We start from the raw sequence: 27058 nt of genomic DNA on the forward strand, positions 1-27058 counted from the left end.
ATGCCAACAATAATGCAGAAGACTTGTAGCCAGGGATGAGCTTTAAGTCACTTGTCTGACCAGTGTGAAAGATGACCAGCTAATTATGAAAGGATCTTGTGCAGTTCCCCTCCCCACTTCTACCCTGATGCTGGGAGAGTTCCACTGCAGAGAACTAGTGGACAAAGGAGAGAAGCAGCTTGTTGCCTGGCATGTTAAGAACCAAGGAACTGAAACCTAAATAGGAAGAAGAAATGTATGCTAACTACTAGAGCTTTACCACTATATATGCATTTCAATAAGGATGTATTACTGACCTCTAACAAATATTTGCCATGGACACTGTAAGCAATTTATATTAGAGGTGTAGGATGATGTTGTAGAAAAGCCATGTTTAACCCATAGCTCCAGCATTTAGTGGCTATGTGACTTTTGCAAGTTTCTTGACCTTTCTATGCTTCCGTTTCATCATCTAGAAAATGAAGATACTAATAGTTCTGATCCATAGAGGTGTTGTGAGGATTAAGTGATGTAGTATGTATTAAGTATTAGAACAGGGACTGGCACATAGGAAGTACAAATAAGAGGTAGTTTCCTACCTCTTCACTTTTCTCATCTCCTTTTCCACACACACAGACCTGGCATGGCATGTGGACAGGATAGTGGAAACTCTATGATTAGGATGAAACATTTGCACTGACAAGTCATGGTAGGTACATGGGACCAAAGTATGGAGGGCTTTGGAAGCTACCTGGATAAGTTTGAAGCACATTTCATCTGAGTCATGGTAGGTCCCCAGCAGGAAGTGGGAGGGGCACGATTACAGCATGGAGAAGGATGATGGCCATGTCAGAAAGGCCCCCAAACTGCTAAGAGCAAGGTTTCGAGCAATGTGGGAGTGGGGGCAGTATTAAAGAGCAGAAGAACTGCATGTTCTGAGTTGAAAGTCAGGGCAGTCAGGGCCTGCCAATGGAGCAGCGTTCACAGACTGCAGGTTAGGGGAGGCGCCCAGGGTGGTATGCCTGTGAGCACACATAGTCTATCATGGACTCTGCCCCCAAGCTACTTATGGATAAATCCAAGTGACTCCTCTCTTGTATTTAATATTCCTTACTATAAATAAATGTTTGTCTAAAAAAAGTTAATACAGATATCAATTGTTAAGAAGCAGTGCCATCTCTGGAGTGGAGTGGGACAGGAGAGGTACTGGCTCAGTCCACATGTTTGTCACACATATAAGAATAATTTGGCCTCAGAAAGGCCTATTAAGGCCATTCATTAGATGGACTCAGCCCAAATGTTGTCCCAGTGTGAGATTAGACGTTGGATTTTAAGTACCTTAAAAACAATGATAAATGGCTGGGCGCAGCGGCTCATGCCTGTAACTCCAGCACTTTGGGAGGCTGAAGCAGGATGGTCGATTGAGCCCAGGAGTTTGAGACCAGCGTAGGCAACATAGTGAGACCTTGTCTCTACAAAACCAAAAAAAAATTAGCTCAGAATGGGAGACTACTGGAGATTCAGGAGGTGCAGTGGAAGGTGTACCCTACACTCACAGGCTGGACCCTGCTTTACTCTCACGTGGTGTCACAGTGACACAAGGCTGGCCTCACATGAAAGATAAGTGGCTGAGTGCCCACTGCCTCCTCTTGACTGATGTCAGGAGCATGTGAGGAAGCAGAGCCAGGAGCCCAGCGATGCTGCAGTAGAGTACAGCAATTAAGAGCGCAGGATTGTGACCCCGGATGAGATACTTAAAGTTTTCAGTGCCTCCGTTTCCCCAGAAATAAAATAAGCTTAATACTATTTGTTGTGAGGATTTGATTAGATAATGGATATAAAGTACTTAGGGTCGTGCCTCAGTGGTAGTAAAATGACTGATATCTAAAATGTTTACATGACAACATGTGATATGTGTTAGTAATTATTATGATGACTTTTTTGTGCAAAGGCTTTGTGACATATAAAACCTTATAAAAATTCAAGGATTTGCCATGACTCTGACAACAATAATGGCTGGGCTTTGCCCACAGCTTCATCTCTTTCTTCCTTCACCCCACTCTGTGAATCTTGGCAGCAAAGCACTTCCACAGCAGCAGGACCATAGGAAAGGAAAGTGCAGAGAATAAGAGCACTCAGTCATTTCTCCTGTCCTTCCCCAATGCCCAGCTCAGAAGATGCCAGGGAGGGACTCTGGCTTATAAATCCTGCCCCTCCTGGGGCACCACCAGGTGATGGCACACCTGCAGAATCTTTGACCTGGCCAGTTGCCAGGTGAGATGTCTCCCTTTCCTTTCCCCATCTTCAAGAAAGTGTTTCCTACCCTAATTATAATTTGAATAATAATTAAAGCCCATGGCTTAACAGGGCTGCTGCTAACACAGGCAAGTACTTTGGTGTGAATTAGAAAAAGCTGTCTCTTCCTTAAGTCACGTTCCTCCCACTTTGTTGGAACAAGATAGTCTACCGTTGTTGTGCAGGGCACAGCCTACCTAATTGGTTCTATGTGGCAGCCCTGGGGCTTGTACTCATTCTTTGCTCCTCTTTAGGTCCTGAAGCACCTACGGCATCTAAACTTTACAAACAATATGGGGGAGCAGGTGACCTTTGATGAGTGTGGTGACCTGGTGGGGAACTATTCCATCATCAACTGGCACCTCTCCCCAGAGGATGGCTCCATCGTGTTTAAGGAAGTCGGGTATTACAACGTCTATGCCAAGAAGGGAGAAAGACTCTTCATCAACGAGGAGAAAATCCTGTGGAGTGGGTTCTCCAGGGAGGTAGGTGCTCTCCATCAGAAAACCAGATGTCTCCACCAGGGGCAGGAAACTGTGCTGGGCTTTGGGAGGGCCTTTGGTTTCCCCACTGGACTTCCAAAATAAAGAGTCCACTTCCCTGCACTCTCTGGCCTTTGCAATCTTGGGGCTCCCTGCGAAATCCATAGTGTTTAGTGTAAAGAGAAGAATCTCCAGAACCTAAGCCCCATGCCTTCCTACTGTATTGAAACAGTTTCATTTTTCACAAATATGACTCCCTAGCTAGTCACAAAGTTTCCTTGGCTAAAACTTTCCCTAACCAGAGCAAAATATTTAAGCAAATGTAAACATCGGTCAAGTCAGTGGCTCTCAGCTCGGCCAAGGGCAGGGGAGACAAGTTTTAGAGTGGAGGGGACTGCTTTTGGGTTGTCACAACGACCAGGAAGTATTAATGGCCTTCAGCACTTGGGATCCAGGGATACTAAGTGTCCAGCATGTGTGGGACAAGCTTACATGACAAAGAATTGATCCCACCTCAATGGCCAGTAACAGCCATTGAAAGACACTGGAGCCCAAAATGGAGCTGGATGTTTTCACCTGAGTCATTTGGTGTTGTCACCACCCTCACAGCCTGGACAGTTCACACAGAGGTAGTGTGACAGCCCGGGCTGCTGAACTGTAAATCAAAAGAACAATTTATTTCTCTTCCTCCAGGAGACCTGTAACAAAGAGGAGGATGCTTGTGTGTCTGAGTATCACTGCAGCTAGAAGCCTGTTAATAACCAGAAGCCCACCCCTCAGTCAATTTGCACTTAAGGAAGAGAAACGTGATACACTGGAATGACGACCATTCTATGATGTTTGTGTCCTAGAATATAGCAGGCTGCTAAGAATCCAGGTCCTCTGTAAGAACACAGATCCTAGACAGGGCATCCTCTTAACTCTCCCAGGAAGCCTGGATAAGACCCACCACATTTCTATTTGCATTTGCCTTTTTATTATCACCTTTGAGCATCTTGGACAACTTTTCTTTTTTTTTTTTTTTGAGATGGGGTCTGGCTCTGTTGCCTAGGCTGGAGTGCAGTGGCACAATCTCGGCTCACTGAAGCCTCTGCCTCCCAGGTTCAAGCAATTCTCCCACCTCACCCTCCCAAGTACCTGGAATTACAGGCGCACCACCACACCCAGCTAATTGTTGTATTTTTAGTAGAGACGGGGTTTCACTATGTTGGCCAGGCTGGTCACGAACTCCTGACCTCAGGTGATCCACCCTCCTCAGCCTCCCAAAGTGCTCGGATGACAGACGTGAGCCACCACGCCCAGCCATCTTGGACCACTTTTTATAACATAACCAAAGATTCACTTCGTCTTCTTATCAAATGCTTCTTAGGTTGACAGGTTCCTGATGAGATGCTACAATTTCACTGTTACCCAGTATGTAGATGGATTACCACTGGGAAGGTCTCCCATAGACAGTGAATCTCATCCACAGTGTGCCGTTTTTAATAGCTTACACCTCAGAGGGTGGGTTCTTAATTATAAATATGTCATGACTTTTCCAGATGGCGATTTGGGGGGTTCCAGATGTTATATTCCTCTGTCCACTAATTATACCTTTGTCTAATTTATCACATATTTTCACTGACTGCAGTCTAAATTGATCAGCTATACTGCCACCTGTTTACCCCTGTTGGATCATCCAGTTTATCTTTCACCCCCATTAATGCATAGAATTGAATTCTCTAATGGCACATGTCTCTCCACTGCAGCAGGGAGCTATCTCCTGTACAGTTCTCCATAGCCCTAACTGTCCTCTCCCAGGCTATGTACATCATGGGCTTAAACATTGATAGATGAATAACACAGGGAATTCTCATTAATTCAGTCACTTATATTCTTGGAATAGTTGACACAGTTATAAGTTAAATCTAATTTTTTTCCATAGAAACATTACCTCAAACGTAGCACACAATGGATACTCAACAAATCTTAGGATCTACTCTATTATTTTCTGTACTGTTGTGGAAATGACCACAAAAATACCACCTATATTTAACTATAAATTATATATTAATAACTTCCCTACGTATTTCACAAAGTTGTTATTGAGATCAAATGAGATCAAGGATGAAAAGCATATGATAAACTGAATCATACTACTAATATATAAATGCAAAGTATTATTAATATGGCATTATACTTAACTGATGTTCTCAATTTTCTTACAAATGTAGCACTAAATTTAGAGCTAGATAGATCTTTAAAGATCCTTGTATCCAAGCTTCCAATTTGAAGTTGATGACACTGAGGTTTTAGGATGCAAAGGTGACTTCTCAGGCCAAACAGATGGTCAGTATAAAAGCTGAGACTAGACCCCAAGGGCCCTAACTTAGACCTCAGTGCTCCATTCCCTACATTATGCTGCCAATAATTCTTTCCTTGTTTTGCTGCAACAAATAAGTAGTAAAAGAGACACCTTAATTAGGGTCTTGGAATTCAGATGAGCTTCCTTGGCCAGAATTGGACAGGCATCTTTAATAAGACTGTTGAGGAGGCTTGGAGATACTTGACTGCATTTTGGAAAAATGGATCTTTCTGGTGGCTACCTCAGCCCACTCCTGTGTTGATAGGATTTCTCTTTAGCTCATGGTTGCTGAAGGATGCAGTAAGCGGACCCAGATGCAGACATTCTTCTAAGCCTTGACTGGTATAAAGCAGAGTTTGGTGTAGTGAAAAGTACAGACTTTGAAGACTGACCTGAGCGTGAATCTCAGCTCTCCAGTCAAGCCATTGTGTGACCTTCAGCCTGTTCCTTAACCATTAAGAAGAAGAGAAAAAGAGGCAAGGCAGACATTCCTATAGGCCCTCATTATTCATACTCCTCTTCTCCTTTAAAAATAGAACTCTATTTTAGCTGGACACATGACTACCCAGATTCAAGATGACATTTTTCAGCCTTCATTTCTACTAAGTGCGGCCCCGTGACTAAATCCTGGAGAATGGGATGTAAGTGGCAGTGTTGTGGGATGGCTTCTGGGAACCTTCTTTAAGAAAGTGCTTGCAAGTATCCTTTGCTCTCTTCTTCATCCCTTCCTCTATCTTGCCTCCTGGAAACCAAATGCCACTATCAAGGACTATGAGGCAAAGACAAACATGTCAGAACCCCCAGGTAGAAAGAGTCTAGGTGTCCAACATTATGGAGTGCTATATCACTCTAGACCACATCCCTAGACATTTATACGAGAGAGAAATACAGTTCAATCTTGTTGGGAGTTATTATTTTGAGATTTTTGTCACTCACAGCCTAGCAGAAACCAAGAAGGAAAGCTACTAAATTTATTTTGTGATGATAATATAATCTTGATACCAAAAACAGATAGAACAATACAAGCAAAGACAATTATAGGACAATATTGTTTATATACGTAGATGCTCAAATCCTAAATAAAATATCACCAAACAGACAAGCAATGTATAAAATAAACATCATCTGCTAGTAGAGTTAGCGGTGAATGTACAGGAATGTAATGATAGCCAAACTTTACAAAGTTCATAAATGTAGCTTATTACATTAGCAGAATAAAAGGTAAAAGTTCTGCAATGTCAGTAGACACAGAAAAAGTATCTATTAACATTCAACACCCTCTCAGGTTAAAAACAAAAATTTCATTAATCTAGGAATAGAAGGGAACCTCACTTTACCTTGATAAAGGATACAGCAACCATCATTCTTTTTTCATTGTATTTCTTTTAAGTTCTGGGGTACATGTGCAGGATGTGCAGGTTTATTACATAGGTAAATGTGTGCCATGGTAGTTTGCTGCACTTGCCAACCCATCACCTGGGTATTAAACCCAGCATGCACTAGCTCTTTTCCCTAATGCTCTCCACCCCACTACCCTTTCCCAGCAGGCCCCAGTGTTGTTCTCCACCCTGTGTCCATGTGTTCCCATTGTTCAGCTCCCACTTATAAGTGGGAACATGGGGTGTTTGGTTTTCCGTTCCTGCAAAATGTAATTCATCACATAAACAGAACTAAAAACAAAAACCACATGACTATCTCAATAGACACAGAAAAGGCCTTCGATAAAATTCAACATCCCTTCATGTTAAAAACTCTAAATAAACTAGGTGTTGAAGGAACATACCTCAAAATAATAAAAGCCATTTATGAAAAACCCACAGCCAATATCATACTGAAAAGGCAAAAGCTGGAAACATTCCCCTTGAAAACTGGCACAAGGATGCCCGCTCTCACCACTCTTATTCAACATAATATTGGAAGTTCTGGCCAGGGCAATCAGGCAAGAGAAAGAAATAAAGGGTATTCAAGTAGGAAGAGAGGAAGCAACCATCATTCTTTAATGGGGAAAATTTAGAAGCATTCCTAGTGTGGGTTTGGAAAACAGGGCCTTTAGCTTTCATTGAGGGATCAAATGGGTTGGCAACTCAAGGACTGAGAGCACATCTCTGAGGATACCTTGTCACCATAGTTGAAGATGATAATGTGAGTTGTCCTTTTCCCTCCCCTCCCCTTCCCTTCCCTTCCCTGGGTCATGAGAGTGTTGGCAATCATCAGGTCCATTACTGCCTTTCCATTCCTCATTCATTAGAAGATACTGTCAATCATCTTCTGTTCAAGTTTTTTTTAACTCCTTTGTCAAGCCAGTCATTTCTGCTAGAAACAACGACAGTTACTTTACTGCTTTCTGTGTTTGTAAGACATCTTACAAAGTAGTAGGTAGAGGGGAGACCCATTAAATAGACATTATAGAAATAGTAAGAGCCCTACTATGTATTAAGCATTACTCCAGGCTTTGTACCTGGGGTTACAAAGATGAGTGAGAAGTGCTCTCTACCTTTAAGATACATATGCTGTTGCAAAACGGACTTCATTCTTATGATACATTTCTTGTCTTTGAAACATATAGATTGTTAGATAGTAAATGACTAATAAATTTCTAGAATGAATACTCAATTAGCTGGTGCAAAGAATGAGATAGAAGCAGGACTTCTTGAAATGGTGAAGCAATGATAAAATTGGACAAAACTGGACAAAAACCACTGAAGAACCTGGAAGTTAACCAGAAGCACACAACAAAAGGTGAAGGGTTTTGTTTGTTTGTTTTGTTTTGTTTTGTTTTTAACAAAAACTAATGAAATTCTGGTAAGAACACTGGTAGTCTATGGCATTTTAGGCTGGGCCTGCTCTTCAGTTGTTTCTAATAATTCGGTTGTTCTTTTGGGTTTTCTTTATGGCAACCATATCATCTGCAAATAACTACAGTTTTATTTGGTCCTTTTCAAAATGTATGCACTTATTTTTCTTGTCTGATTCCACTAGCTAAGACCTCCAGTGCAAAGTTAAAGAGTAGTGGTGATAGTGGATATCCTTGTTTTAAATGGAAATACTTTTAATGTTTTCTCTATATGAATGATGTTTACTCTAAGAGGTTTTTTGTTACCCTTTTTCCAGTTAAAGATATTTCTTCCCACTCCTTTTTTACTAAGCTTTTATCAATAGTTTCTGTTGGATTTCATCAAATGCTTTTTATTTATCTGTTGGTGATCATATGATTTTTTTCTCCATTAATTTGCTAATGCAGTGAATAATACTTATAGATTTGTCTAATATTAGACTTTTTTGCACTCCTGAGCATAAACCCACCATGGTCATGATGCATTTTCTTTCTTATGTCCTTTGAGTCTGTTGCCTAGTGTTTTAGTATTTTTCATCTGTTTTCAAGTAGTAGAAAGTAGTGGCGCTTTTCCCAGATCATCATAGAATCCCATGGGTGTGTGTGTGTGTGTGTGTGTATGTGTGCATGCACATGTGTGTGTGTGTGTGTGTGCATGTATACACACACACTTTCCCATAGTCATCTGTCCCTTTCACAGATATCAGAACCAAGGACTTCTGGACCTCCCTTTGCCTGGAATGGGCCCAGCGTCTGTCACACTGATTCTTGTGCCCAAACTCCTCCCTCTTACATGTTTTGAAGAGACAGTAGGGCTGGCCCCTGACCCTACAACTACAGCCACTCACCTTTGTGCTGTCTGTCCTCCAGGTGCCCTTCTCCAACTGCAGCCGAGACTGCCTGGCAGGGACCAGGAAAGGGATCATTGAGGGGGAGCCCACCTGCTGCTTTGAGTGTGTGGAGTGTCCTGATGGGGAGTATAGTGATGAGACAGGTAAGGGAACCCCTCTTGGGCACTGTGCAGGGCTTGGTCCACTTCGGAGGCCTGGGGTCAGTGAAGCCCATGGAAGGGCTGGGCTGAGATGGTGCTTTGCACAGTTTCTCATTTAACAAAGGTATGTCTGAGCATCACAAAATGTTGGGCATGGAGGTGGAATAGAAAAAGAATGTTAGATGTTCTTTAAATACTGTAAAAGATAACAATACCTATTACACATCTTTCTCTTACTTCATATTGTCGGCCAATATATTTCCTTTTTGTTAGAGTTTAGTGGCCCTGAATGGACAAAATTCTGTCTGCTCCAGACTCCAGAGTTAATAGGCCATCATAGAATTGCCTGCTGGGTGCCTGGCACTGAATTTGCTATCTTACTTGTGTTTTTCCTGTTTCTCAGGTTATTTTTAGGTGGGAATAATAATTAAACCTATCCTATAGAATTTTGAGAATTAGATGATTAATATTGGTAATGCACATGGTAAGTTCTAGATAAATATTTGTTAAATAAAACTTTGGCATATTAGAAGTACTCTATAAATATTAACTATAGTTGATATTATCTCATGTTATCCTCACCCCAGTAATGGGGTTATTGCTGCTCCCATTTTATAAATTAGGAAACTGAGGCTCTGAGAGGTTAAGAAGCTTGACCAAAGTCACATCACTAGTAAGTTGTATGGCCGGGATTCCATCCAGATCTCTAACTCTAAAACCCATGCTCCCTTCACTGCCCAAAACTGCATACTGCCTGGGAGTTAGCAGAGACTTAGTAAACAGTTGTCAATTGAATGAGTCTGCAGCCTCCCTCATCAAAAAGCTGTGGATGTGGAGTGAGGAAAGCACAGGTCATGTGCATGGGATACTCTGCCTTGATCTAAAAGGAAGTCTGCTCTGGCATGTCTACAAAGCCCATCCATATATCCAAAATAAATCACTCTCCATGTGAGATGTCAGATATCTTCATTTGCCTCACTAGAGTAGCCAGTTTACTGCCCATATGTATCCCACAACATCATGTTGTAAACCTCAAATATTACCCAATAATATTTAAATAAATAAATCAGGCTAAGCTCAAATCATTCTGCGAAGAGCTGATGGACCATGCTAGACCTCTGGTGTGCAGGGCAGCCACCTGTCCAGCAAGGTTGATCATTCCCTGCCATCAGCAGGTAGTGTTAAGTGAAACAAGGGCCTCACCCATGTCATGTGCAAAGGGAAAACAAACTAACAATAGAACCATCAGAGTTACATGAAATTAACCATGTTATTAAACATGTCGGGGTTCCGCATATTTTTGATAATGTAAAAATCAGAATGATTTCATCAAAATGGAGAAAATATGTAGTGACCACCTCCAAAAAACTATGTATTCCCACCACCACATGTACACTCACACATTTTAGTCTGTGCCACACAATAACTCACTCTTCACTGGGACGTTTTACAGATGCCAGTGCCTGTAACAAGTGCCCAGATGACTTCTGGTCCAATGAGAACCACACCTCCTGCATTGCCAAGGAGATCGAGTTTCTGTCGTGGACGGAGCCCTTTGGGATCGCACTCACCCTCTTTGCTGTGCTGGGCATTTTCCTGACAGCCTTTGTGCTGGGTGTGTTTATCAAGTTCCGCAACACACCCATTGTCAAGGCCACCAACCGAGAGCTCTCCTACCTCCTCCTCTTCTCCCTGCTCTGCTGCTTCTCCAGCTCCCTGTTCTTCATCGGGGAGCCCCAGGACTGGACGTGCCGCCTGCGCCAGCCGGCCTTTGGCATCAGCTTCGTGCTCTGCATCTCATGCATCCTGGTGAAAACCAACCGTGTCCTCCTGGTATTTGAGGCCAAGATCCCCACCAGCTTCCACCGCAAGTGGTGGGGGCTCAACCTGCAGTTCCTGCTGGTTTTCCTCTGCACCTTCATGCAGATTGTCATCTGTGTGATCTGGCTCTACACCGCGCCCCCCTCAAGCTACCGCAACCACGAGCTGGAGGATGAGATCATCTTCATCACGTGCCACGAGGGCTCGCTCATGGCCCTGGGCTTCCTGATCGGCTACACCTGCCTGCTGGCTGCCATCTGCTTCTTCTTTGCCTTCAAGTCCCGGAAACTGCCGGAGAACTTCAATGAAGCCAAGTTCATCACCTTCAGCATGCTCATCTTCTTCATCGTCTGGATCTCCTTCATTCCAGCCTATGCCAGCACCTATGGCAAGTTTGTCTCTGCCGTGGAGGTGATTGCCATCCTGGCAGCCAGCTTTGGCTTGCTGGCATGCATCTTCTTCAACAAGATCTACATCATTCTCTTCAAGCCATCCCGCAACACCATCGAGGAGGTGCGTTGCAGCACCGCAGCTCACGCTTTCAAGGTGGCTGCCCGGGCCACACTGCGCCGCAGCAACGTCTCCCGCAAGCGGTCCAGCAGCCTTGGAGGCTCCACGGGATCCACCCCCTCCTCCTCCATCAGCAGCAAGAGCAACAGCGAAGACCCATTCCCACAGCCCGAGAGGCAGAAGCAGCAGCAGCCGCTGGCTCTAGCCCAGCAAGAGCAGCAGCAGCAGCCCCTGACCCTCCCACAGCAGCAACAATCTCAGCAGCAGCCCAGATGCAAGCAGAAGGTCATCTTCGGCAGCGGCACGGTCACCTTCTCACTGAGCTTTGATGAGCCTCAGAAGAACGCCATGGCCCACAGGAATTCTACGCACCAGAACTCCCTGGAGGCCCAGAAAAGCAGCGATACGCTGACCCGACACCAGCCATTACTCCCGCTGCAGTGCGGGGAAACGGATTTAGATCTGACCGTCCAGGAAACAGGTCTGCAGGGACCTGTGGGTGGAGACCAGCGGCCAGAGGTGGAGGACCCTGAAGAGTTGTCCCCAGCACTTGTAGTGTCCAGTTCACAGAGCTTTGTCATCAGTGGTGGAGGCAGCACTGTTACAGAAAACGTATTGAATTCATAAAATGGAAGGAGAAGACTGGTCTAGGGAGAATGCAGACAGGTTTCTTGGGGTCCCAGGGATGAGGAATCGCCCCAGACTCCTTTCCTCTGAGGAAGAAGGGATAATAGACACATCAAATGCCCCGAATTTAGTCACACCATTTTAAATGACAGTGAATTGACCCATGTTCCCCTTAAAATTAAAAAAAAGAAGAGCCTTGTGTTTCTGTGGTTGCATTTGTCAAAGCGTTGAGATCTCCACGGTCAGATTTGCTGTTCACCCACATCTAATGTCTCTTCCTCTGTTCTATCCCACCCAACAGCTCAGAGATGAAACTATGGCTTTAAACTACCCTCCAGAGTGTGCAGACTGATGGGACATCAAATTTGCCACCACCAGAGCTGAGAGTCTGAAAGACAGAATGTCACCAGTCCTGCCCAATGCCTTGACAACTGACTGAATTTTAAATGTTCACAACATAAGGAGAATGTATCTCCTCCTATTTATGAAAACCATATGATATTTTGTCTCCTACCTGCTGCTGCTATTATGTAACATCCAGAAGGTTTGCACCCCTCCTATACCATATGTCTGGTTCTGTCCAGGACATGATACTGATGCCATGTTTAGATTCCAGGATCACAAGAATCACCTCAAATTGTTAGGAAGGGACTGCATAAACCAATGAGCTGTATCTGTAATTAATATTCCTATATGTAGCTTTATCCTTAGGAAAATGCTTCTGTTGTAACAGTCCATGGACAATATAAGCTGAAAAATGTCAGTCTGGTTTATATAAGGCAGTATTATTGAGCTCTATTTCCCCACCCCACTATCCTCACTCCCATAAGCTAAGCCTTATGTGAGCCCCTTCAGGGACTCAAGGGTCCAGAAGTCCCTCCCGTCTCTACCCCAAAGAATTCCTGAAGCCAGATCCACCCTGTCCCTGTACAGAGTAAGTTCTCAATTATTGGCCTGCTAATAGCTGCTAGGGTAGGAAAGCGTGGTTCCAAGAAAGATCCACCCTCAAATGTCAGAGCTATGTTCCCTCCAGCAGTGGTGTTAATACTGCCGGTCACCCAGGCTCTGGAGCCAGAGAGACAGACCGGGGTTCAAGCCATGGCTTGGTCATCTGCAAGCTGAGTGACTGTAGGCAGGGAACCTTAACCTCTCTAAGCCACAGCTTCTTCATCTTTAAAATAAGGATAATAATCATGCTTTCCCCTCAGAGCTCTTATGTGGATTAAACAAGATAATGTATATAAAGTACTTTAGCCTGGTACCTAGCACACAATAAGCATTCAATAAATATTAGTTAATATTATTACTGATACTGTAATAATTATTTTTTCCCTTACTTCAAATACAAAGCAAAACATACATATTAACCATTCAGATTGTACTGCCTAGCCCACTGATCACAATCACTTTCTCTGTAATAAGCCCAAGAGCTCTGGGGCCAACACATGGGGTCAGCCCTAGTATCACTGGCTCATGGTGAGGAAGCCAGAAAGCTGGTCAGCCCCTCAGGTGGCCCAATGCCCTGTCTCCGCAGTGTCAGGGCCTGGACCTCCAGCATCCAGGGAAGACCATCACCAGTCTAGCAGGAGGTTCTAAGCTGAGGCCAAACCATTGCAATTAAATCTCCTGAAGCCTCAAATTTTACAGCTCTTGGCGACTTCTTCCCCTGACCACTTTCTTCCAAAGGGGCGCCTTTCAGTGATTTGTAGGGCAAATTGGTGGACTTGATAGTTGTTAAGATTATAATGAGAAACCATTAGAGGGCACCATGTGGGAGCGCGACTGTGAGCAGAAGGTGGTGACTCAGGATGACCCAAGTGAGGTGCCTGCTCCCCACCTAGGAAGGGCACCGGCCCCCACCCAGCCTGCGCCCTCCTGCAGCCATGCCTCTGAGCAAGGCACCGAGCTGAGTGGGGATTTATATTTAACATTTTACTTGGTCTTAAAAGAAATGCTGAAAATATGATGGTTTCAAAATAACTGTGAGGGAACAGCCTAAACAGAATGTGACATACTTCTCCCTCCAGGGTTTGACTTCAATGTCCATGTCACCCAAGGGGCTTTAGGAGGAAAACATAGGTTTACAGTGAGCTTTCATTTCACCAAGTGCTTGCAGATAAGGAGTCTCTCCCAATGCTGTTGTCAGAAAGGCAGATACAGCAACACTGTCCCAATTTATACTTGGCAGGCACAACTCAGCACAAAATCAGGGGTGTGAAATATGAACTTGCATTGTTTTTCTACAACAACTTAATTTCTATCTCAAATTCCCCTCCAGCCTAGTGACAGAAACTTCATCTTAGTCGAATCGGGGTTTTCACAGTAACCTCAGTGTTTTCTGAGCCAATTTAGATGTTTGGGGATCAATTCAGAGGTTGTTCCTTCTCCCTTCCAGGAGGGTTTTTGTAATGTTGGGGTGGGCCTCCTCAGTCATCAGCAGCTCCCTCGTGACATTGCTGAAAGCAATCTTATCTGGCCTTCGCTGGCGTGCTCTGAGGCATTGTATCCTCATCTGGTCCCATCATGGGATTCGTGGTGGTTTTCACGCATGCCTCACTGTCCTAACCAGTCGGTCCCTGTGGGGCCTGCTAGCTCTTGCAGCTACCTCCATGCTCATCCCTGAGGCCCAGAAACTGGCAGCCTCACTTCCACGTCTACTTGACTGCTGTCTCCCCATGACAGTACACAGAGCTTATGGAGGCTAACAAAGCTTCCAGGGTACCAGAGAAGAAACAGGGTGCATGTCTCCAAACCTGAATAGACTTCGTAGTGGGCAAATAATGGTCACCCAAAGATGCCCACATCCTCATCTCTAGAACCTATGGCTATGTTGTTACATGGCAAGGGTGAATTAAAGTATAGTGGAATTAAGATTGCTAATCAGCTGACCTTGAGATAGGAAGAGTGTCCCAAGTTATCCAGGTGGGTCCAGTGGAATCCCAAGGGCCCTTAAATGTGGACGAAGCAGAAGAGTCAGTGTGAGAGCAATACAGTATGAGAAAAACACCACTGGCCTGTACTGCCTTTGCGTAGGGAAGTGGGCATGAGCTGAGGAAGGCAGGCTGCTTCTAGAAGCTGGCAAATGCCAGAAAACCGATTCTCCCCTAAAACATCCAGAAAGGAATGCAGCCCTGCCAACATCTTGATTTTAGCCCAGTGACACCCTTGTAGGACTTTGGATCTCCAGATCTGTAAGATAATACATTTGTGTTGTTTTAAGCCATGAAGTTTGTAGTAATTTGTTTCAGCAGCAACAGAAAACAAATACATTTGTATTGTTATCTCCTTCCCTGAGTTTTGGCAGCCAGAGCCTGTCTCAGAGATCTATTCCTGTTCTCACTGTGGTCCTCTTCCCTCCACCTGGCTCACTCCTTCCCCTCTAATATTCTATTCCTCTACATCTGCTTGGGAAAGTATAAACCTCATATTCTAAGTCTTTGCTGGCTTTGGTTATAGAAAATACACAGCCATGTTGTCTCATTCTATTATCTGTCAGTAGCAGAAACCTGAAATTGCTAGCTTCAACAAACTAGTGTTTGCTTTTCTCTTGAATAAAGGAAGTCAGGAGGCAAATATATGATCACCTTTTAATTACTTTTTAAAATATTTCTTAGGTTTTGTTAACAATGGGAAACTGCTTACATTTCTTTTGAAAATTAAAATGAATTATAAAGTTAAAAAGATTTTCACTCAAATGAAAGTGTCCTAGAAGATTTTAAGAATTTAGGTTGGAAATTTAGAGGTGACGATCAGCATATAACATCAATACCCTGCAAGTCCCTATGATCGTCACACGTTGTCTAATTGCATTAATTTTGATTTTGGGGAAGTTGGGGCTACCCTACCTCTGTCTCCAAAAGGCACATTTCAAGGCAATGTTGTCTGTCGTTTTGCTCTGGCTGAAATCACATAGCTACGGGCTGGTTCTGCCCAGCCAGAGCTTCCCTTTGCTCATCTGCTGCATTTGAAATAATTATTGCTAGAAGAATAATGGAACATCAATAAGGGGTGCTAATCACCGGAGGAGGTGGCCCTCATTTGTCTGAGCCTGAGTGGTCATTTTAGGAGTCCACTGGAGACAAGAACACTCCCAAAGGTGGGTGGAATTAGGGTAGGTGGGAGGAAGTTGCCACAGTGAGATCACAGCCTCTGGGAGATGCTGGTTTTCCTGGCCCAGATCATGGAAAAAAAACATCAAGACTTGGATGACAACTTTGAGTGACTTTGCTATTATGCAAGGAGTGAGGCAGGGGTCAGGGAAACAACAAGCACAGGGTAGAACCTGTCACAGGAATAAAGGTGCATTCCAAGGATCCAAAGAAGAGTCTTAGCCTTGAGAGGAAAAGCTCAGCAAGTGGTATGAGAAATGGAGAACTGCTAGGTGAAGGCCAACAGGGCAGGAAGCTGGGCAGAGCCAGCATGAAGGTGCCTCTGGGAACTGGAGGGACAACTGTGACTCTAGCACCGAGTGGGACTAGGGGAACCTTCTCCTCTGTTAGGAATAACCACCACATTCATCCCCTCCCCTGACCCCTGGACAAGAGTGGAGGACACTTGGAGTGGAGACAAGCAGGGGTACCCGTTTAAATCAACAGCTGAGGCCAGATGCAGAGGCTCATGCCTGCAATCCCAGCACTTTGGGAGGCTGAGGTGGGAGGATCACTTGAGCCCCAAGAGTTGAAGACCAGCCTGGGCAACATGGCAAAACCCCATCTCTACAAACAATCAAAAAAAAAACAGCTGGACATGGTGGCATGCGCCTGTAGTGGCAGATAACTCAGGAGGCTGAGGTGGGAGGATCTGCTTGAGCCCAGGAGGTGAAGGCTGCATTGAGCTGTGATTGCACCACTGCACTCCAGCCTGGGTGACAGAGCAAGACCCTGCCAAAAAAAAAAAAAAGAAGAAGAAGAAAAACAGTTTTATTGGTAGAGGCGGGGGGAATAATAGAGATACAGCACCAGCTCCCTGCCTCTAAAATGTGGGCACCTGGGTAACTAGATAGCACAGGAAGTTAGAACAAATAAAAGCAGCAAACTCTGTGACTGAAGTTTCAGCCCATGGATGGCAAATATTTTCAAGTTTGGTGAAAATAGGTAAGAGATCAAAGCCCAAGAATAAACCCTGGGGTCATTACAGGATTTCCTGTAAAGGCATCAGGAAATGTTTTTGGAAGAATGTGATTGTCTTCGTTGATATCAACCCAAAGATGTGGTTATTGTTCAGAATGTCTTGATTTTCTTTAAATGTTTTGTTTCTATCTGACCTCTCATTATAAATGAGAAACTTATAAATTATAAATATACACTCATTATAAATGAAGATTGCTTGGTAATGGACTAATGGATGATTGTTTCTGCTTCTTTAGGATGTTCTAAATTTTTCCCAAGTTTTGTACATTAAGCACAAAATTATAACAGGAAAATAAAGAAAAGAATTTAAAATAAACATGCAACCAAATTTTAAACAGATAAGTGTATCATATTAGATAGGAATCACCATACTGGGTCAGTCACCCCTCCTACAAATTTTTCTTTATTCTTTTTTTTTATTATACTTTAAGTTTTAGGGTACATGTGCACAACGTGCAGGTTTGTTACATATGTATACATGTGCCATGTTGGTGTGCTGCACCCATTAACTCGTCATTTACCATTAGGTATATCTCCTCATGCTATCTCTCCCCCCTCCCCCCACCCCACAATAGGCCCTGGTGTGTGATGTTCCCCTTCCTGTGTCCATGTGTTCTCATTGTTCGATTCCCACCTATGAGTGAGAATACGTGGTGTTTGGTTTTTCGTCCTTGCGTTAGTTTGCTGAGAATGATGGTTTCCAGCTTCATCCATATCCCTACAAAGGACATGAACTCATCATTTTTTATGGCTGCATAGTATTCCATGGTGTATATGTGCCACATCTTCTTAATCCAGTCTATCATTGTTGGATATTTGGGTTGGTTCCAAGTCTTTGCTATTGTGAATAGTGCCGCAATAAACATATGTGTGCATGTGTCTTTATAGCAGCATGATTTATAATCCTTTGGGTATATACCCAGTAATGGGATGGCTGGGTCAAATGGTATTTCTAGTTCTAGATCCCTGAGGAATCGCCACACTGACTTCCACAATGGTTGAACTAGTTTACAGTCCCACCAACAGTGTAAAAGTGTTCCTATTTCTCCACATCCTCTCCAGCACCTGTTGTTTCCTGACTTTTTAATGATTGCCATTCTATCTGGTGTGAGATGGTATCTCATTGTGGTTTTGATTTGCATTTCTCTGATGGCCAGTGATGATGAGCATTATAAATGAAGATTGCTTGGTAGTGGACTAATGGATAATTGTTTATGCTTCTTTAGGATTTTCTAAATTTTTCCCAAGTTTTGTATATTAAGCACAAAATTATAACAGGAAAATAAAGAAAAGAATTTAAAATAAACATGCAACCAAATTTTAAACAGATAAGCATATCATATTAGATAGGAATCACCATATTGGGTCAGTCACCCCTCCTACAAATTTTTCTAGAGCTCTAATTAGCTCCCAAAACTTTCATGGGACTTTTAAATTTCTGAACGGGCCGAGGACATAGAATAGTGGAAAAGAGGGGGATTCTAGGCAGTATGACAGATAAGTTACATGTCTTTGGATGAGGCACTTAAGCTTTCTTTGTCTCAGTTTCCACTATGAAAAGTACATAGGCCAGGCATGGTAGCTCATGCCTGTAATCCCAGCACTTTAGGAGGCCAAGGCAGGTGGATCATTTGAGGTCAGGAGTGTGAGACAAGCCTGGGCAACATGGTGAAACCTCATCTGTACAAAAAATACAAAAAATTAGCTGGGCATGGTGGCATGCACCTGTAATCCCAGCTACTTGGGAGGCTGAGGTGCAAGGCTCCCTTTGGTCCAGGAGGCAGAGGTTGCAATGAAGCAAGATGTAGCCACTGTACTCCAGCCTGGGCAACAGAGCCAGACTTTGTCTCAAAAAAAGAAAAGTAGATAGACTATTACCTGCCATAATTACCAACTATGGTTGTTTGCCAAATAAAACAAGTGATTTGAAAGGAACTTCAGGAATATAGGCAAAATATAAATAATTATTAAAACCATGGGTGACTGAAGCTTAGAGGATTTGCTTTTGAAATCTCAGGAAGTACCATGGAATGCAATGATTTCTTCTGTCAGGTTTCTTAGTTGGAGGCAATAGAATTCACTCTAACTAGTTCAAGCAGAAAGGTACTTGTTATATGGTATTAGGAAGCTTATAACATTTTGGGAGGCTCAGTGATCCAAATTTAGTTGCTATACAATCAGGATCAATTCACCCAGGAGAAATACCTAATCCCCCTATGAGGGTGTTCTGGCAAAAGCTTCATAACCTCCCCTGCCTTCCACTTAGCACCAAGACACAGAGAACAAGACACTGGAACCTTCACTGAAGCTGGAGGAACCAAATCCCTCTGCCTGTGCTTGGCCCCACTCACACCAACTTTCCAAGTCTCATATCAGCCACATGCAGAGCCCTGGCTGTCAAGGAGTCTGGAAATGTAGCATTTGTTTCCCAGCCTCTATAGTGGAGGAAGACCTGCTAGAAGAGCGTCAGAGTGGCTACTGAACAAGCCCGTCCGCAGTGTCTACCACCCCAAAACAAAGATTTTTAAGATCAAACACAACATGAAAAACACACTCTCTTAAGAAAAATATAAGCAAAATATGATTTATTTTTATCTCCACAGCTGTGGTAGATCCACAAGATGCTGTGCTGGAGGCTGAACTACACCTGGCATTTTACCATGAGGGAGAACCTGCTGGCAGAGGAGATGGAAAGACAGCGGGAACTTGCACTGCAGGGGAGGGTGCTACAGGGGAGGGTGGCAACAAGTGTGTTTTGTTATAAGCCAATTAGTACTATTTGTCTTTTTAAATAACACACATATATTTGTATGTGTGTCTTTGTGTGTGTTGGTGTTGTATGGTAACCAGACCTGATAGTAATAAGTTAACAAGAAATGAGGGTTTCCAGATGGAGGTTGCTGGGGGGAGAGTGCTAAGTGAACATGCTATGTGAACTGCATGCTTTTTACAAACGGTTGAGGTTCTCCCATCCAGTCCACCACCACTGGACTGCCCTGTATTTAAGTCCCCTTCAGGAAACCCTATGCCTGCTTTGCTGGCTCCAGGTCTCTTCTTCAGCCTCTTGAACCTGGTGCCATCCCTACTGCAGTTAATACGGGTCTGGTACAACAAGTGTCTATTTAGTAGCCTGGAGAAAATGCATAATGATTTAATAGTGATTATGTCTGGGTGTTAGAATTATTAGTGATTTGTATTTTCTTTGTAATATTTTTCTGGGCTTTTGTTCCTTAATTTCTTTCCATGAGCGTAATGTATCGTAAAACAAGAAAAATCTGTCACTTGAGTTCTCAGATAGGACAATATTATGGTCATGTTTTTGGTTTGTTCATTGGTTTAAGCTTTTATTTGGACATAATTTCAGACTTACAGAAAATTTGCCAAAGTAAAAGTAGTACAAAGAACACTTGAATCCCCACTGCCCAGATTCAGTTACTGTTTACATTTTAGCCCATTTGCTTTGTCCTTTGTGCCATGGTCATTCAACAAAATGTGATGCGCATTAAGTATTTATGGATGAAATCATATGATGTCTGGGATTTGCCTTAAAATACTAGAATGGGGAGGAAAAAAGGAATAAGGGAGAAAAATAAAACAGGAAGAGCAGAAAATTATGGTCATTGAAGCTGGGTGACAGGTAAAGGAAGGTTCGTTTTTCTATTTCCCTTTTTTTTTTTTTAGTTTTAAATTTTTTTCCATAATAAAAAATGTTAAAAAGCAGTGGAAGGATAAAAAATACCATTAGTCAAAAAAAAAAAAATCACACAAAAGAATTTCACTGATTTGACTGGTTCAATTAGCCACAAGAAAATTTGTCAAACACTCACAAAAAAGAGAACCTGAAAGTCTGCCAGGCAGCTAAAATTGTAGATGGAAAGCAAAAAATTTAAAATCAAATTAAGACTTTTACAACAAGGTTAAAAAGTAATTCTTTGGACTATATCAGAAAGGCCTTCCTGGAGCTTAATGAAAAACAAGTCCCCTGGATCTTCTAACATTTCATCCATTTATGATCTTATCCTTAGATGAACCAACTCTTGGCTGGTTCACATTTTTTATCGTCTTCTGGCAAAATGTTAAAAATTTCTTAACAGATCCTTCTTAGCCTTTGTGCCAGAAATTTCTCTTTTATGCATAGTCCCAAGTAAATAATCCAACAGGCAGCAAAATTAATTAGTTACCAACGTGTTCAGGCTAAAAGAGAACCTGTCTGGGCCGTATTGAGGGTAGGCCTGCACCCGGGGAGCACTGGCAACTGCTGACGTCCTGTGAGAAAAACAGGAGGGGATCCAGCGCCCAACACCCAGGCTAAGGAAATTATGCTGTAATTCCATGTCAGGGGAGCCCACAGACATTAGCTATGCAAACATGTGGACTATGTCAAAACACAATCAAGTTCAAGAAATGATGTTTAGGAAAGAACAGGACACAGAATAGGATATCCACACAGGATAACATGAATACAATTTCACTGAAAAGCAAAACGAGGGAATAGGATGGAGGAAACTGAGTTTATTGTTCATTTGCTTTTTTTTTGTAAAGTTACATAACTTTGCTGTAAAAAGGAAGGAGAGAGGGAAGGAAGGAAGAAAAGAAGGGAGGACAGAAGAAAGCCTTATCTGAGATCTGAGATATATATTTTAACTGTGATTTAAGGGCTAAGAAAGCCAAGATTCTAGGAGACAGGAGATTAGAGGAAGTCAGTTTTGGGCTCTTGAGATAAATCCAGCAGAATTATTGACTGGATAGGCTATGGAGAGTGCTAATTCATTTCCCACACTCTGGTCAATATTAGGTGACCTGTGATAAGGTGGAAGACAAAACATTCAAAGAACAATTTTTTAACATCACTTTGTTATGCAACCAAACACAAAACAGACAAAATGTTATCAGCATTGCTCAATGTCTCCTCTTTCTGTGCCTCATCATCCTCCTCCACCTCCCACCATGCTAATGAAGGTCCCAGACATCTCCAGCCTGGACCATCACAACAGTCACAATCTTATTGAGCAAGCAAAGCTCTTGGGATAGAATCCTAAAGTAACTTCATTTTTGTACAATTTCATGTGATAGTCAAAACTCTGAACACAGTTTCATTTGGGCCTCTTCCCCTTCCTCAGCTCAGGCCTCCTGCAGATGAACAAGCCTGTAGTCAGAGAAGAGGGTGTGGTTAGCCGTTTCCCCCTTCACCCCATTTGTGCCGTGCCCTTTCCTCTGTGCACACATGGTTAACCCCTCCGAAACTGGGGCACAGGGAGGAAGGAAAGTAAGTTACAGCTGACTCTTTTGCTTGTGGGTACTTTCATGTGTTCTTTGGAGCCTTCTTCCATTGCTGGAGACCTGTCTCCTCCAGGTTCCTTAATGGGGGTGATATACTCTCCTCACCTGGAAGCATCCTCTGATATACCTAGTTTCTGTTTGCCCCTCCAGGCAACCCTCTTGACCAGGACCTAAGAACATGCAAAAGAATAAACTCTAAATTCCTATTGCCCTGGGGTTCTTTTCCAGGAAGCAAGGGCCACTGGATAAAATAAATGACGCAATGCAGATACACAGAAACACTCCATTTACTCCCCCTGACAGCCACTTCCGTGGAAGATTCAACACAGCTGAAAGGCCCAAAAATGTTCTTGAGTTCACAGGTGTGAATAATAACAGGGACAAAGACTCTTTCCTTTGACCAAAACTTTAGTCAAGCTCCTCTGAGTGCTCCTCATAACTAGGCCCAACCTTGGGCTTCCCTCCCTGTCCTTGTTGAATCAAATGTGAGCAAGAATCCTGTTAAGTCAGGTTAGGGAAAATCCCCCACTCTAGGTATCTGACCACCCTCAATATCTTATCACCCTGGCCTGCCTGCAGCAAGAATCCTATCAAGTTAGTTTAGCCAGACACCCCTTATCCCTGATGTTTCCTCTTAGTCATTTTCCACCCACAGTCACCACCCTGCTCCTTCGCTACAAATCCCCACTTGTCCTGGTTGGGGTCAGAGTTAAATCTGATTGGCAAGACCCTGTTGCAGTGGTCCCTACACCTATTGCCATGGTCCCCTCCAGTAAAATCTGCCTGACCATCTTGCCTAGTGCTTGGGTAATCTTTTTTTAACAACCATTATTTCAAATTCAAAATCATGCCCTCAAGATCACTTCCTTGGTCCCAAGCCCCCTCCCAAACTCCTTCCAGACATTCCCTTAAGGTGGGAGCTGTGGCTTTTTTCATCGTAATACCCTTAAGGAGTCAGCCACATAATCAGGACACCCAAGAGTAGAGATTTCAAAGTTCAACTGAATCCCTCGACACATTTGGTTTTGACTCTAGCTATTTTCTTGGCTCAACTCCCTGTTCTGTTATATAGGCAAGATTCTGTAGTTTCTTCCTTCCTATCTTGTCTGACTCCCCCCAGTAAGTGATCTAAAACCACTAACTTAAAACATTTCACTTCTGTTAACTAAAACCTCATAATTCACCCTTCCCAATAAACTGGATTTTCCTACTTGATCAACAATATTCAATGAGTTTCATTTGCCACTTCAGAAAAACCCCACCAACATGAATGAGACATATTCTATTGCATTTCATGGGACATCAATGAGTGTGATCTGGAGAAAATATTTATTTAAGCCAGAAACAAAAATTTTGATCTGGAGAAAATATTTATTCGAGCCCGAAACAAAAATTTCTTTGCAACATTGGCAGTTATAGAAATTATCCTAACAAGAGTCAACCCCACAGAGCCTTGTGGACTTTGAAAGGATCTAAGACCACGGCAGAGACTCACCTTTTAGTAAAGCAGTAAGTCTTGACATCGCGTGAGTTTGGACATTGATGGATGATCCTCTTGGATTTGATTTGAGCAGATAACCCACAAAAGGTGTGTATGCCTCTCCTACATTTTTGGATTCTTTCACTGTGCTTGATAAAAGAAGGCAAATAGAATTTAGGATGTCAAGTTGAAGTTAATAGTAAGATTCAAGTGATTTGGATTCTCTAATTATAGTCAAAGAAAACACTCAGCTTCCTTAACAAAACTAGCGGGTAAAACGATCTGACTTCAGATACATCAGATACACAAATTAGCACTATCCTCCAAAACCAAACTGCATCCACCTGGTTATAACAATCTCATTCTAAATCCCAGCAGTTTGGGAGGCCGACGTGGGGGGATCACGAGGTTAGGAGATCGAGACCATCCTGGCTAACACAGTGAAACCCCGTCTCTACTTTAAAAAAATACAAAAAAGTAGCCTGGCGTGGTGGCGGGCGCCTGCAGTCCCAGCTACTCCGGAGGCTGAGGCAGGAGAATGGCGTGAACTCGGGAGGCGGAGCTTGCAGTGAGCGGAGATAGCACCACTGCACTCCAGCCTGGGCGACAGAGCAAGAGTCCGTCCAGAGCAAGGCTCCGTCTCAAAAAAAATGCCATTCTATAAGACAAAAATCCCTTTAATGCCTCTTTTATTAAACTCTCTTGAACAGGGTTCAATATAGTATCACCTTTTACCAAATTCCAGTGCAAAAAAACAAACATTTCAGATGGCAGTGTACTAAAGGATTCTTGCGAGTAACTCGCAGTATAATTTTTGTCAGGTCACTTACTGTGGTAGGCAGAATAATGGCCCCTAAATATGTCTATGTCCTAATCCCTGGAACCTGTAAATATGTTCTGTGGCAAAGGGGGATTAGGTTGCACATGGAATTATGATCACTAATCAGATGACCTTGAGATAGGAAAAGTATCCAGGTGGGCTGGATCACAAGGGTCCTTATAAGTGGAAGAGGGAGGCAGGAGAGTCAGGGTCAGAGTCAGAGAGAGATTTTAAGATGGTAGAAGTGACGAGAAGCCAAGGAACACAGGTGGCCTCTGAAAGCTAGAAACAGCAAGGAGCAGATTTTCCCTTAAACTTTCCAGAAAGAAATGCCAATACCTTTAACCCAGTGAGATCCATTTTGGACTTCCAACCTCCAGAACTATAAGGTAACAAATTTGTTTGTTTTAAGCCACTAATTTGCAGTCATTTGTTACAATAGCAATAGAACAGACACCTTCACACTTGCCCTTTCTAGGCCTCAGTTTTCTAATGTGTCCACTGGCGGAGGCAGGGGTGGTTCTGCTCTGACATTCTATGGTTGCGAGTCTTCCTGAACCATGAAAGAATCAGGTCTTTCTCAGACCACAAAGATTTTGTGTGTTCAAACCACTGCAACTTCTGAAAACTTTCACATGGTAATAGGAATTGGTTGTCATAAAATTCATCTGACAATATGATGTTAGGATTAAATGACACTACAGAGAAAAATTAGACAAATCCAACATACTGAAATTCTATAGGACAACTGTTCTGGTCTCATCAAAAGGTCAGTATCTAGGTAAATAGATAGATAGATAGATAGATAGATAGATAGATAGATAGATAGATAGATAGATAGATAGATAGATACACACACACATACACATACATGGCACACATATATGGCATTTCTAATACCCAAGTCTAAAGAGATATAGCAACCAAATGTAACTATAACATTTGAATTAAAGAAAAGTTTGGGAAATGTGAATTTGAACTGATTTTTAGATAAAATAGAGGAAGTATTGTTAGTTTTCCTACGGGTGATAATGTGGTTATGTAACAAAATGTCCTTATATTTAGGGGATGAATGCCAAACAGTTTTGAGGTAACTGGTCACAATATCTGCAACTCAATTTTAAATGTTTTATACAAAAAAATAGACACAGATATATGTTAAAATATATGGCAAGATGCTCATAATTATGTAATCTGAGTGGTGATATAGAGGTGTTTGCTACACTGTTTCTGAATGTTTAGAAATTTGGTAACAAAAAGTTGGGGGATTTGTTTTTAAAAACTCTTTACAAATGTTTGTTAAACTCTTGCTCAGAAACTTTACATTTTGGATTCAAGATGCTCCCTTTGTATAGAACTGTTTAAAACTATTTTGTAGCAACTCAGATTTGTGGCAAGATAACTACCACCTTATGTAAAATAGTTTAGATAAGTTTCCAGTCAAAAAGCTCATGGGAAAAAAAGTGATGTTCTTCTATGAATCAGTGGGAAATTACTGCCCTCTCATTGAAGAAAGCCTCACTTGGTGGAATGGGGATTTTTAGTCCGAGCAGGTCAGAGATTTTCGTTTCTTGATTTTGCCAACAGAAGGGATAAAAGTGAAACTCTGAATATGATAAATAGAAAATTATTGCCAAGTAAAAGAAGGCAGGCACAAAAATTATTCCCTAAACACCAACATCCTACAACCAGTAGCAGAAGGAGGCTGCAAGAAATGTGTGCTTCTGAGTCTGACTAAAGTCCCAGAGCTGTGCCAGTCATTTTCTACGGACATACAAGAGAACACCAGAGAAAAAATTAAACAGTATCATTCTAGTAAGCCCAGAGACAAGAACAGGATTAGCTAGAGATAGAATGAAAAATACTTTTATATAGTTTGCCTTTTTGACTGGAGAAAATATGACTAGTCAATACTGATTTCTATTTATATTAAAATAATTCTTAATATAAATATATTAGATATTAAGTATTAAAATAAGTAATATAAATATATTAGATATTAAGTACTAAAATAATACTTAATGATTAAAAGTTTTTATTAAAATGGTTAGTTTTTAATTTTTATTTGAAAATATATAGTTTAAATCTACAATGGAATTCATACAGAAAATTATAATTTGATCATATTGTGGATGACAGAGCCAAGATATCTGCTACCACCTGGTGGAGCATAACTGAATTGCTGTAAAAGCCTGAGATGAGAGGGTAGGAGAGATTGTCAACATCTAGCTTAAAGAAATCCCACCTAGGCCGGGTGCAGTGGCTCACGCCTGTAATCCCAACACTTTGGAAGGCCGAGTTGGGCGGATCACCTGAGGTCAAGAGTTCGAGACCAACCTGGCCAAAATGGTGAACCCCCGTCTCTACTAAAAAAAAATCAAAAAAATTAGCCGGACATGGTAGCAGGTGTTCGTAATCCCAGCTACTCAGGAGGCTGAGGCAGGAGAGTTGCTTGAACCTCGGAGGC

General features: G+C 42.5%; 1 protein-coding gene across 2 annotated transcripts in view; it reads left to right on the forward strand.

The window, feature by feature from the left end:
• CASR (calcium sensing receptor) overlaps positions 1 to 18317 on the forward strand; it is a 107782-nt gene extending 89465 nt beyond the window's left edge. The window contains exons 5-7 of one of the 2 annotated variants that reach the window (XM_019022903.4): positions 2529 to 2759; positions 8804 to 8927; positions 10378 to 18317. In XM_019022903.4, coding sequence (XP_018878448.1) covers positions 2529 to 2759; positions 8804 to 8927; positions 10378 to 11882 — 1860 coding nt within the window. In that variant the 3' untranslated portion in view covers positions 11883 to 18317. Of the gene's footprint in view, positions 1 to 2528; positions 2760 to 8773; positions 8928 to 10377 lie in introns of both variants that reach the window. The other variant, XM_031009882.3, reaches the window with a different exon arrangement.
• The last annotated feature ends 8741 nt before the right edge of the window (positions 18318 to 27058 follow it).

The sequence above is a fragment of the Gorilla gorilla genome, chromosome 2 (genome assembly GCF_029281585.2).
Source record: "Gorilla gorilla gorilla isolate KB3781 chromosome 2, NHGRI_mGorGor1-v2.1_pri, whole genome shotgun sequence".
NCBI classification, from domain to species: Eukaryota; Metazoa; Chordata; class Mammalia; order Primates; family Hominidae; genus Gorilla; species Gorilla gorilla.